Here is a 14,145-nt window from a genome sequence, read left to right as displayed (position 1 = left end):
GGGATTGTAAGCATGTGCCATCAGATTCAGCTTTTTTCACTTTTGATCAGTTAATTCTTAGAAAATAAATGCAAAAAATGTCATTGTGTACAAATTGTAAATATTGTATTCTGAAGAATTAGGCTGGAGTGGGGCCTCTGTGGCTCATGCCTATAATCCTAGCTACTCAGGAGGCTGAGATCTGAGGATTGTGGTTCAAAGCTAGCCTGGGCAGGAAACTCTGCGAGACTCTTATGTCCAATAAACCACTCAGAAAACTGGAGGTGGCACTGTGGCTCAAGTGGTAGAGCGCTTGCCTTGAGCTGAAGAGCTGAGGGACAGCACCCAGGCCTAGAGTTTAAGCCCCATGACCAACAAAAAGAAAAAAAAAATTAAGGCTGTACTGTACTACTAAGAAACAAACACATAATTTATTCTCACAACTGATGTGGTCAAAGCATTGAATCAAGCCACCTTTTTATTAAGTTTCATTCGATTCAATCCAAGGTAATACTTTGAAATCTTATTATGTAATGGTGCAATTTTTTTGTTTGTTTGTTTGTTGGTTATGGGACTTGAACTCTGGGCCTGGGCACTGTCCCTGAGCTCTTCAGCTCAAGGAGAGTACTCTACCACTTGTGCCACAGCACTACTTCTGGTTTTCTAGTGGTTAATTAGAGGTAAGAGTCTCACGAACTTTCCTGCCCTTCCTGGGTTGCCTTTGAACTGTGATCCTCAGATCTCAGCCTCCTGAGTAGTTAGGATTACAGGCATGAGCCACCAATGCTGCAATATATTTTTTACAGAAAAAAATTTTAGGAGGGTGAGTGAGTGCCCAAGTACTGGGGTTAGAACTTAGAACTAGGGTATTCTCCCTTAGCCAGCAGAGGCAGAAAAGTCGTCAGGGGCTCCATCTCCAAAATAACTGGCCAAAAAGCAGTGTTAGAAGCGTAACTCAAGTGGTAAAGCACCAGCTGAGCAAGCCAAGAAAGCTTGAAATCTTGAATTCAAACCCCAGTACTGTCAAAAAAGAAACAAGTGATAATGCCATTGTTGGTCATACTTTGTTGAAATGAATATGAACTAGAATACCTAACAATAAATATCAAAACTATGTATTTTCTTCATATATGCACATGTGTCATCTATATATGCACATCTATAGGGTTTGTGTGTGAAATGTATGAGGGATTTGGTTTTTAAAAAAAATTTTTTTTCATTGCTGGGGATCAAACCCAGGGTCTTATGCTTCTCCACCACTGATCTATATACCTCCAATCATATACATTCTTATTGACTGAGCAATTTCACTTTTAGGAATTTATCATAAGCATTACACTTATTGCTCCTGGTGGGTGGGGGTAGGGGTGGGGGTGGGCTTAAAGATTGAATGGCCAGCTGGATGTCCTGGCTCATACCTGTAATCCTAGCTACTCAGGAAGCTGAGATCTGAGGATCACAGTTTAAATCCAGCCTGGGCAGAAAAGTCCATGAGACTCTTTACTCCAGTTAACCACAAAAAAGCCAGACACAGAGCTGTGATTCAAGTGGTGGAATGCTAGCCTTGAGCACAAAAGCTCAGGGACAGTGCTCAGGCCCAGAGTTCAAGCCTCAGGGCTGGCAGAAAAAAAAAAAGATTAAATAGTTGAATATTTAAAGTTTTTTTTTTTTTTAATTAAACAAAACCACTTCCTCGAAGTTACTAAGCTCTTGATTTTACTGTCACCAATCATTTCTTGTGTTGATAATCACAACCAAAGATCACATACATTAGTAACCTTATCTGAGAATTATACAGCCTCCACTCTTCTTTTTCTCTAATGGGAAGGGTATTAATGTGATCTTTACCTCTGAAGCACTATCTTCATTTTTCTCTCCCCTCTCACTCTCCTTCTCCCTCTCTTCAGTCCCTCTGTCTCCTGGGGTTTTAACTCTGAACCTCACATTTTCTTGGCTTGCATGCTCAGGTACCTGGTGTTCTACCACTTGAGCCATACCTCTAGCTCAGCTTATTGATGGTTATTTTAGAGATGGAATCTCATAGATTTTTCTGCCTTGGTGACTTCAAATCATGATCCTCTGGATCTCAAGCCTTCTGAGTAACTAGGATTATAGTCATGGGCCACTAAAGTCCTGCCTATGGCATTTTCTTAGCTTTGATATTTCAGTGGTTTTCAGCATTTTGTAATCCTGATGTTCTGTAATCCTAATATCTCCCTGCTTGTAATATAGAAGCACTACTTTCTGAACTTGAAAATGACTAAATATCTGAACTCTTTCTCTTCAATTTCTGCTTTCATCTTAGCTGCTGCTTTTTTGACACTTTGTTTACTTATAATAAATTCATGTGCCACTTTACCAGTTGATATTGTTCAGGAAAATGTATCATTAGGCAGTCCCATCATTGTATGGTCCTCATGGGAGTGTATTTACACAAACCATCACTCATAGTACTGTATATAATCAAGAGATATAGTTCATAAAAGGTATGAAACTCCTGTGGCATAACTTGGTATAATGATTTTTGATGGCATTGGAGTTTGAATATAGATCTTTCATAGTTGCTGGGCTGGTACTACTAAGCCACACCTCCAGCTATTTTTCATTGGTTATTTTTAAGAGAGGATCTCACTTCCTGTCCAGGTGCCCATCTGAGAAACTAGTCTTGAAGACTTTTTCTATCTAGGCTGTCTTGGAACCTGGATCCTCCAATCTCAGCCTCCTATATAGCTTGGGTTGACTGACATGTACCAATGTACCCAGCTATTGGTTGAGAAGGAGTCTTGTGAGCTTCTTGCCCAGGCTGGCCTAGAGTTATGGTCCACAGTCCTCCTATTCTATAGGTTTACAGTGCAATTTACAACCATTCAACTACATTCTTTTTTTTTTTTTTTGTCAGTCCCAGGGCTTGAACTCAGGGCTTGGGCACTGTCCCTGAGCTTCTTTTGCTTAAGGCTAACATCTACCACTTGAGGCACAGCACCACGTCTGGCTTTTTCTGTTTAGGCCACATTCCCAGCCCTCTACTACAATGTTTATCTTTACTACTAAGTTGGAATATGCTCTGACTATTAAGAAGTCTAGGGCTGGGAAGGTGGCTCAGTGGTAGAGTGCTTGCCTTGCATGCATGAGTCCCTGGGTTCAATGCCTCAGTACCACATATGCAGAAAAAAAAAGCTGGAAGTGGCGCTGTGGCTCAAGTGGTAGAGCACTAGCCTTGAGCTGAAGAGCTGAGGGACAGTGCCCAGGCCCAGAGTTCAGGCCCCACAACCAACCAAAAAAAAGAAAGTCTAGTATAGTAAACACAGTAGATCCTTAGTATTTGCAAGTTTATGGTTGGAAGGAAACCACCACTGAGGAAAACCAGCAAATGCTCAGGATGCATAGACTTTAAACATGTTTGTCATATCCACTGAGCTACATAATGCATACACTGTTTGTTTGTTTGTTCTTTTTTTTCTTTTTCTCTCTCTTTCTTTCTTCTTTCTTTCTTTCTTTTTGTCAGTTTGGGACTTGAACTCAGGACCTGGGCACACAGTCCTTGAGCTTTTCCGGTCAAGGCTAGTGCTCTACCACTTTGAGTTGTTTCACTTCCAGTTTTTGGTGGGTAATTAAAGATAAGAGTCTCACAGACTTTCCTGTCTAGGCTGGTTTTGAATTGGAATCCTCAGATCTCAGCCTCTTGAGTAGCTAAGATTATAGGTATAAGCTACTGACACCAGCCTAATTTTGTTTTTGGTTTTTGCCAGGCCTGGGGCTTGAACACAGGGCATGGGTACTGTCCCTGAGCTTCTTTTGCTCAAGGCTAGCACACTACCACTTGAGCCACAGCTCCACTTCTGACTTTTTCTGTTTATGTGGTACTGAGGAATTGAACCAAGGGCTTCGTGCATGCTAGACAAGCACTTTACCACTAAGCCACATTCCCAGCTCCTCGCTTTGTTTTTTTAAGGATGGTTTCACAATATAGCCCAGCCAGAATCAGAAAGAGACAGAGATAGAGAAAGATACAAAGAAAGGATTTAGAGCAAGATGTAGTTCCCATGGCACTCTCCCCAGTAACCTACTTCCTCTAGCTAGGCCTCCACTTTTTAAAGTGTCCTGAAACCCCCTTCTCTCTCTCTCTCTCTCTCTCTCTCTCTCTCTCTCTCTCTCTCTCTCTCTCTCTCTCTCGTCCATTTTGGGGCTTGGGGTTTGAACTCAGGGCCTGGGCCCTCTTCCTAATCTTTTTTGGCTTAAGGCTAGTGCTCTACCACTTTGAACCACAGTGTCACTTCACCCATCTCTTGAAGTTTCCTAGAAATAGTACCACCAATGAGGGACCTAGGCTTTAATGCAGATGTCTCTAAAAGACATTGCCTATCAAAACCCTGCTGTAACAATCTTTCTGTCACATAAAGAGCTGTGGGTGTAAGTAGAGTCTTTATCCAGTGGCTTAGAGATCCATATTCTTTCTGTGTTACAAAGCTACCATCTCAAAACATGACCTGCATTGTCATCTGAGCTGGAAAGAGTTAGGGAAGCACTGAAGCTTCTAAGCTGCCTCAGCTCAGAACTGGGTATCTGAAAAATAAGTAAAAAGGGCTGGCGATGTAGCCTAAGCAGATCAAGAGCAGGTGCAAGACCCTGAGTTGGAACCTTGTTACTGCCAAAATGGAAAGTATTTTGAACTGGGTACCAGTGGCTTATGCTGGTAATCCTAGCTTACTCAGGGGGCAGAGATCTGAAGATTGAGGTTTGAAGCCAGCCAGGCCAGTAGAGTCTGTAAAACTCTTATCTCCAATTAACCATCAAAATCCCAGAAATGAAGCTATGGCTCAAGTGGTAGAGTGCTAGCCTTGAGCAGAAGCAGCTCAGGGACAGTGCCCAGGCCCTGAAGTTCAAGCCCTTGGACTAGCACTGAAAGAAAAAAAAAGAAAAGAAGAGAAGAGAAAGGTTTTCTGGAGAATAAAAGGTTAAGTAAGGTAACTTTGGGCAATACTACATACATTTATGTAATGTACATCATTATGTAAAAGTATATTAGAATATTCAGAATTGATAGTGATTGTATTACATTAGTATTTTGTGACTTATGTAACAACTAATTCCAAATTTGGTGGTAATCCTCTTAGAGTTATTGAAGCCAGAAATAAAAAATAAAGATATCAGCAAGGCTAATCTCTCTCCAGAAGCCTAAAGGCACTAGGAGATCCTAAACTGTTTACAGCTTCTGTTAATCTAGCATTCCTTGGCTTCTGGCCACATCATTGCCATCTCTGCCTCCATTACTACATTGCTTCCCCTTCTGTTACTTTACATTTTCTGTCTCTGTCTCTTGTCTCTGTAACTCTCTCATGCCAGTAATGGGGCTTGAACTCAGGATTTGGGCACTGTCCCTTAGCTTTTTCACTCAATACTGGCAATCTACTATGTGAGCCACACTTCCACTATGGTTTTTTGGTGGTTAATTGGAGATAAGAATCTCACTCACTTGGGCTGGGAAGGTGGCTCAGTGGTAGAGTAGGCATACCTTGCATGCCTGAGGCCCTGGGTTCGATTCCTCAGCACCACATAAGAAAAAAGCCAGGAGTGGCGCTGTGGCTCAAGTGGTAGAGCCCTAGCCTTGAGCTGAAGAGCTGAGGGACAGTGCCCAAGCCCAGAGTTCAGGCCCCACAACCGGACCCAAAAAAAAAGAAAAAAAAGAATCTCACACACTTTTCCAAAAGCTCAGGCTGACTTTTTTTTTTGGTCCAGTCGCGGGGCCTGAACTCTGGGCCTGGGCACTGTCCCTCAGCTCTTCAAGGCTAGCGCTCTACCACTTGAGCCACAGCGCCACTTCTGGCTTTTTTCTTTTTGCTTATGTGGTGCTGAGGAATCGAACACAGGGCCTCATGCATGCAAGGCAAGCGCTCTACCACTGAGCCACCTTCCCAGCCCTCAGGCTGACTTTTAACCACTATCTTCAGATCTCAGCCTCCAAGGATGGTGGTTCAAAACTAGCCTGGGCAGGAAAGTCTGTGAGCTGTGGCTCATAGTAGAGTGCCAGTGTTCAGCAAAAACGCTCAGGGACAACACATAAGCCTGAGTTCAAGCCCCAGGACCAGCACAAGAAGTATGTGTAGGGCAGGGGCAAATTTCAAGCTGTGTTTCATGGCACACACCTGTCATACTAGCCACATGGAAGTCTGAAGCACAAGTCTAGGCTACATGGCAAGAAAAAGAAAAGGGAGGGGAAGACATTTTATGTTACATACTTATTGCAATAATAAACTTGCTTTAACTTTTAAAATATGATTCATATATCTGAATTTTACCCATTTTAGGTATGTATTTTGGTATTTTCTAGCTTATTTACAGAGCTGCACAGCCATCACTATAGTTTTAGAACAGAAAATGGGTTCATTTTATACCTAGTTTTTGGTACTTTGAGATAGGTTCTGTGTATCCCAGACTATCCTTGAATTTACTAGGTAGTTCAGCCTGGCTTTGAACTCATGGTCTCCCACTTCAGCTTCCCCATGCTGGGATTACAAGCATGCACTACCATGCCTAACTCTACAGAATTTTTGTAACTTGCTCTTCTAGTTTTTAGTTTTTGAATTTTGGCTTAACAATACCTTGTAGTATCTCTTCATGACAGTATATTTAGATAGAACTGTATCATAACTAGTCTGGTGGTGGTTGAGGTGGGAAGATTAAAAATCAAGGGTAGCCTGAGCATAGCCAATCCTTTCTGGAAATAATTAATATTCTAATTTGAAAAGGACTTTATAGTTTTATTAATTTTCTTTTTTAGGGTTATTTGGCTTATAAAGAACTTTAACATTCCTGTGAACTTTATCAAAGGATCATTTTCACTTTTGCTCAAGGAGAAGCTCTAAATCTTTCAAGAAGCATTCACAGAAATCTGCTGTGTGGGTCACATATATAGATGTTTTCATGAAGAGGAGTGAAAAGCCAGAGGGATATAGACAAATGAGGCCTAAGACCTTTCCTGCCAGTAACTACACTGGCAGTAGCCGACAAATGTTGCAAGAAATTCGGGAATCCCTTAGGAATTTATCCAAGCCATCTGATGCTGCTAAAGCTGAACATAATGTTAGCAAAATGTCAACTGAAGATCCTCGACAAGTGAGAAACCCACCCAAATTTGGGACACATCATAAAGCCTTACAAGAAATCCGAAATTCTCTGCTCCCATTTGCAAATGAAACAAGTTCTTCTTCCAGGGGTACTTCAGAAGTTAATCCACAGATGTTTCAAGATTTGCAGGCTGCTGGATTTGATGAGGTAAGAACTTTAAAAAACCCAGAAAAGTTTCTTAACCTGTGGTACATTATACTTATTAGGCGAGCCCATGCTCAAGTGGTTCACCCTTTATTTTGAAGCTTGTACACACCAAGAACATTCATTCGTTCATGCCTTTGGTACTGAGGCTTGAACTCAGATGTTAAATGTCTTTCATATAATTGTTTTTAGCATTTTATAAATCCTAAGTTAGTCCTTTATTAGCTGTGTCACGTTCAAGGCCACTGCTTCCTTTTTTTATGGTTGTTGGAGGCAGTTTTCTTATGTACCCCAGACTTGAACAATGTGTAGCCCAGGTTGGCCCTCTTGTTAATCTCTACCCCAAACATACTTCAGCTTTCTATATATAGTCATTTTGTTGAGCAGTTTGTTGGTTGTTCAAAGGAGTTACACTGTTGGACTCCTCTCCTACCTATACCATCTTTAAATGAATTTGCTTGTGTGTATATGTTATCATGTATATTTGTATATTAGATCTAATTTCCACATATGAGAGAAAACATGCATCATTAAGATCAGTAACTTTTTCAAGAAAGGGAAAGGACCTTGGGTGGGCAACAGGTTCCTAACTCACCCTTTATGTGGTTAGTTTCATGTCATCTTCAGTTGTTTTTTTTTTTTTTTTTTTTTAATAGGATAATCATGTTATTAGCCTATTACCATGTCACCTTTTCTAAGCCATTTCTCATTTTTATTTGTTTATTTTTTTGGTCAGTTGTAGGGCCTGAATTCTGGGCCTGGGTGCTGTCCCTGAGCTCCTCAGCTCAAGGCTAGTGCTCTACCACTTGAGCCACAGCGCCACTGCTGCCTTTTTCTGTTTATGTGGTGCTGAAGAATCAAACCCTCATGCATGCAAGGCAAGCACTGTATCACTGAGCCACTTGCCCAGCCCCATTTCTCATTTTTAAGTGAAATAAAGTCCTCTAGGATAGCCGGGTGCCGGTGGCTCACATCTATAATCCTAGCTACTCAGGAGGCTGAGATCTGAGGATCTTGGTTCAAAGCCAGCCCGAGCAGGAAGGTTCATGAGACTCTTATCTCCAAGAAACCGCTAGAAAACCAGAAGTGGTGCTGTGGCTCAAGCAGTAGAGCACTCTCCTTGAGCTGAAGAGCACAAGGACAGCGCCCAAGCCCAGAGTTCAAGCCCCACGACCGACAAAAAAAAAAAATCCTCTAGGACAAAGTAGTTGCTTCCCTCTTGTAGAGTGTTTGTCTGTGTACTCTTTGCATAGTAGTGTATAATTTTATTATTACATTTAACATAGAGGATAAGGGGTAGAGGAAGATAGCTAGCATTTGAACTCCAGGAGCTGTATTTATATACTTTACATGTTTTTGCATTTTATACTCACATAAATTTCAAACACCTAGCCTCAGTTGAAGAAACTGAGGATCTGAAATGTAAAATAACTTATCAAAGTTCACACAGTTTTAAAGTGGAGTTTCTGGAACTCAACCTTGGGTGAGAATGATTCCAAATTCTCTTAGTTCCACCATACTATCTAACCTCTTAAAGTCTGGATCACAAAATTATATCAATCTGAGTATTTTTCCCCCACTATTTTTCATGTATATATGTCCCTGAATAAGGGTTTCCAGAAATGTGGTGGCTCACACATGTAATCGTAGCTATTTAGAAGTATCTGAGGATCATGGTTGGAAGCCAGTCCAGGCAGAGAAGTCCATGAGACGTACGTGTGTGTGTGTGTGTGTGTGTGTGTGTGTGTGTGTGTGTGTGTGTGTGTGTGTGTGTGTGTGTGTGTGTGTGTGTGTGTGTGTGTGTGTGTGTGTGTGTGTGTGTGTGTGACAGCGCCACTTCCAGCTTTCTGGTGATTTATTGGTGATGAGTCACACAGACTTTCCTGCCCAGGCTGGCTTTGAACTGCAGTCCTCAGATCTCAGCCTCCTGAGCTAGGATTACAGGTATGAGCCACCAGAGCCGGCAAAGACTTTTGTTTGTATGTGTATGTATGTGTGTGTGTATATATGTATGTATGTATGTATGTATTTTATCGGTTGTGGGGCTTGAACTCTGGGTCTGGGTGCTGTCCACAGCGTCACTTCTGTTTATCTGGTGGTTTATTAGAGATAAGAGTCTCACAGACTTTCCTGCCCTGGCTGGCTTTGAACTGCGATCCTCAGATCTCTGTCTCCTGAGTAGCTAGGATTACAGGCGTGAGCCACCAGTGCCCAGTGTGAGACTTTTGTTTTTAATTAACCACCAACAGCTGGTAGTGGAGCTATGGTAGAATGCCAGCTTTGAGCAAAACTGCTAAGGGACAATGCTTTCGGCCCTGAGGTCAGGCCCCAGTACCAGAACTCCCTACCACTCAAAAAAAAAAAAAAATCCAGAACTGTATAGCTCTTTTCCTGGTATGCATAAGTGATAATATACTTAATAATATGTTTTAGTTTTTTAAAAGTCAGTTCTGGGTTTTTATTTGGAGAGGGGATAGTACTTGGGTATGAAATCTTGCACTCTGCAGTGTCTCCAGCCCTTCTTGCCATCGTTATTTTTCAGATAAAGTCTCACTTTTAACATGGACTTTGCTGGTCTTCATTCTTTCTATTTATTTCCTGTGTAGTTGGAATGACAGGTGCACACCACCATATATACCAGCTTTTTATTGGTTGAGATGAGGAGGTCTTGTGAGCTTTTTGCCTGGGTTTTCCTTGAACCATGATTCTCTTGAGACACAGCACCACTTCTAGTTTTTTGTTGGTTAATTGGAGATGAGTCTCATGGACTTTCCTGCCTGAGCTGACTTTGAACTGCGATCCTTAGATCTCAGCCTCCTGAGTAGCTAGGACTACAGACGTGAGCCACTAGTACCTGGCTAAGTTTTTGTTTTATTTTAACAATCTGATAATTTTTGTTTATATAAGAATGAAGTTAAGAATGTAATGTGGGGCTGGGAAGGTAGCTCAGTGGTAGAGCACTTGCCTTGCATGCATGAGGCCCTGGGTTCGATTCCTCAGCACCACATAAGCAGGAAAAAAAAAAAAGCCGGAAGTGGAGCTGTAGCTCAAGTGGCGGAGTGCTAGCCTTGAGCTGAAGAGCTGAGGACAGCGCCCAGGCCCAGAGTTCAGGCCCCATGAAAAAAAAAATGTAATGTTACATAAATCTGAGAATATTAAAGGAACTAAATCATTTCAGGGTTTTTGGTTTCTTTAGTAGTTTGAGATTTATTTTTTTTAATTTGTTTTTGTTTGTGGTGGTTATAAACATGATGTTAATATGGTGGTTTGAGGACTCATTCTTCATTATGAATTTCTTTTAAGTTTATGCATACTAATGGTATTGTTTAAATTTTGTATCTTGTTCAAACTTCATATCAGGATATGGTTATGCAAGCTCTTCAAAAAACTAATAACAGAAGTATAGAAGCAGCAATTGAATTCATTAGTAAAATGAGTTATCAAGATCCTCGACGGGAGCAGATGGCTGCAGCAGCTGCCAGACCTGTTAATGCCAGCTTGAAAACAGGTGATTCATCAAACACTTTTTCTCTAATCTCTTGCAGTATAGTTGTACAACACTTGACTATATCAAATCTTTCCTCTTAGAAATTGCTAACAGCATGCCAGGTGCTGGTGGTAACATCTCTAATCCTAACTACTCAGGAGGCTGAGATCTGAGGATCTCAATTCAAAGCCAGAAGGGGCAGGAAAGTCTGTGAGACTTTTTTCTCCAATTAACCACCAGAAAACGTGAAGTGGAACTGTTGCTAAAAGTAGTAGAACACTAACTTTGAGCAAAAAAGCTCAGGGACAGGGCCCTGGTCCTGAGTCAGGCACCATGACTGACATAAATAAATAGGAACAAACAATATCAGGCACAATATTATCTATAGAAAATATATATCTAACTTGTATATCTCATATTTCACTAATGACAAGGAAGGAAAATGATAAATTAAGGGACCTTATTTGTTTTGTAGATTTGAGCTATGAACATCTATTACGTAGTCAAGAATAAGTTGGAAAAGCTGGGCACCAGTGGCTCATGCCTGTAATCCTAGCTACTCAGTAGGCTGAGATGTAAGAATCCGTGGTTCAAAGCCAGCCTGGGTAGGAAAGTCCATGAAACTCTTATGCCCAATAAACCACTCAGAAAACTGGAAGTGGTGCTGTGGCTCAAGCAGTAGAGCGCTTGCCTTGAGCTGAAGAGCTGAGGGACAGCACCCAAGCCCAAGTTCAAGACCCATGACCGACAAAAAAAAAAAGAAGTTGGAAAAGTAAAACTGTTTACTCAAAACTCATTTTTTATACTTTTTTTGCTTTTGCCCTAAATAAGGTTAGTTAACACATATCATTTCACTTTGGGTGGGATACACAGTTAAAAACACACTCTCCTGCTGAGCAATGATATATCATGCCTCTAATCCTAGCTACTCAGGAAGCTGAGACCTGAAGATACAGGAAAGTTCATGTGGTTCTTTATCTCCATTTAACCACCAAAAACCCAGAAGTGGAGCTGAGGATCAAGTGGTAGAGTGCTAGCCTTGAACACAAAAGATCAAGGACAGCACTCAGTCCCTGAGTTCAAGCCCCAGGACCAGGAAAGAAAAATCTACTATTCAAGAAGCTGAGACTGAGGGTGGCAGATGGTAACCAGCCTGGGCAGGAAAGTCCATGAGACTCATCTCTAATAAACTACTAAATAAAAGCAGGGAGTGGAACTGTGGCTCAAGTAGTAGAGTGCTATCCTGGAGCAAAAAAAAGGTTAGGGACAGCAGCCAAACCCTGAGCATAAGTCCCAGGACCAACACACACATACACACACACACACACTAATGATGATAATAATTTACTCCTTTAGAACCATGTGTGATGGAATATAGAACAAAATCTTAGCATTTAGGAGACTAGGTTGGAGGATAATGAGTTTGAGGCCTGCCTAGACTACATAACAAGATCCTGTCTCAAAATCAACCAGTCTACTTTCTTAGAAGTTTTTAAGAATATATTATTATTAACCATAGTCAACTTGTTGTACAGTGAGTCTCTTGAACATATTCCTATTCTTACAGTTCTTGAAAGGGAATTACAACTTAGTAGTATCAGAGGTCTAAGCTGAATTTTTCAAAAAGAAGTGTTTAAAAACATGATTTTTCTCTCTTTTATCACCATAGGGAGTGTACAACATTCAATTAACCGCAAACAAAGCTGGAAAGGTTCTAAAGAGTCCTTAGTTCCTCAGAGACATGGCCAGCCTCTAGGAGAAAACGTGGCCTATCGTTCTGAAAGTCCCAACTCACAGACAGATGCAGGAAGACCCTTGTCTGGATCTGGTATTACAGCATTTGTTCAAGCTCACCCAAGTAATGGTCAAAGAGTGAACCCACCACCACCACCTCAAGTAAGGAGTGTCACTCCTCCACCGCCCCCAAGAGGCCAGACTCCCCCTCCACGAGGTACAACTCCACCTCCCTCTGCATGGGAACCAAACTCTCAGACAAAGCGCTATTCTGGGAATATGGAATATGTGATCTCTCGAATTTCCCCTGTTCCACCTGGGGCATGGCAGGAGAGCTATCCTCCACCACCTCTGACCGCTTCTCCCATGAATCCTCCTAATCAGGGACAGAGAGGCATTAATTCTGTTCCTGTTGGCAGACAACCAATCATCATGCAGAGTTCTAACAAATACAACTTTCCACCTGTGAGACCTGGAATCCAGAATGGTGGTCAAACTGACTTTATGATACACCAGAATGTTGCTCCTGCTGTCCCTGTTAATCGGCAGCCACCCCCTCCATATCCTCTGGCCCCAGCTAATGGACAAAGCCCTTGCGCTTTACAAACAGGAGGATCTGCTGCTCCTTCATCATATACTAATGGAAATATTCCTCAATCTATGATGGTGCCAAATAGAAATAGTCATAACATGGAACTGTATAACATTAACGTACCTGGACTACAAACAACTTGGCCTCAGTCATCATCTGCTCCTGCCCAGTCATCCCCCAGCAGTGGGCATGAGATTCCTACATGGCAACCTAACATACCAGTGAGGTCAAATTCTTTTAATAACCCATTAGGAAATAGAACAAGTCACTCTGCCAATTCTCAGCCTTCAGCTACAACAGTCACTGCAATCACACCAGCTCCTATTCAACAGCCCGTGAAAAGCATGCGTGTATTAAAACCAGAACTACAAACTGCTTTAGCACCTACCCATCCTTCCTGGATGCCACAACCAATTCAAACTGTTCAACCTAGCCCTTTTTCTGAGGGTACCACTTCAAGTATAACGGTTAAGCCATCTGTTGCTGAAGCACCAAATTATCAAGGTCCACCACCACCTTATCCAAAACACTTACTACACCAAAATCCATCTGTTCCTCCATATGAGTCAATAAATAAATCTTGCAAAGAGGACCAGACTGGCTCGCCCAAGGAAGATGAGGGTGAGAAGAATTTTGAAAATGATAATGGAGATAAAGAAAAGAAACAGATTACAACCTCACCTATCACTGTGCGGAAAAACAAGAAAGATGAAGAACGAAGGGAATCTCGTATTCAGAGTTATTCTCCCCAGGCGTTTAAATTTTTTATGGAGCAACATGTAGAAAATGTCCTCAAATCTCATCAGCAACGACTCCATCGTAAAAAACAATTAGAGAATGAAATGATGCGGGTAAAACCTTTTAAAATATTTATTTTTAAACTTGATCATGTGTTCTTATCATTTATTTTAAAATACTATATTCCAGTGTTTGTTTCTCCTGTTATAACTGTAATGTTACTATCCATTTAAATGAGACCGATTTACTCAGAATTTCCTGAAAGTTTCTTGACTTTCTCAGGAAAGTCAAGAAAAATATAATTTAGTGTGGAATTATAATTTAGTGTGGGAACCTCTCCACATAA

General features: G+C 41.4%; 1 protein-coding gene across 1 annotated transcript in view; it reads left to right on the top strand.

The window, feature by feature from the left end:
- Lats1 (large tumor suppressor kinase 1) overlaps positions 1-14,145 on the top strand; it is a 28,650-nt gene that overhangs the window by 2,105 nt on the left and 12,400 nt on the right. Inside the window, exons 2-4 of the mRNA XM_042676951.1 lie at positions 6,758-7,251; positions 10,609-10,756; positions 12,405-13,912. Coding sequence (XP_042532885.1) covers positions 6,901-7,251; positions 10,609-10,756; positions 12,405-13,912 — 2,007 coding nt within the window. The 5' untranslated portion in view covers positions 6,758-6,900. The remainder of the gene's footprint in view (positions 1-6,757; positions 7,252-10,608; positions 10,757-12,404; positions 13,913-14,145) is intronic.

This window comes from Dipodomys spectabilis, unplaced genomic scaffold, assembly GCF_019054845.1.
Source record: "Dipodomys spectabilis isolate Male_0828 unplaced genomic scaffold, ASM1905484v1 ptg000001l, whole genome shotgun sequence".
Classification (NCBI taxonomy): Eukaryota; Metazoa; Chordata; class Mammalia; order Rodentia; family Heteromyidae; genus Dipodomys; species Dipodomys spectabilis.
The sequence above is the reverse complement of the archived record's forward strand: the minus strand, read 5'-3'. Positions and strand labels throughout refer to the sequence as shown.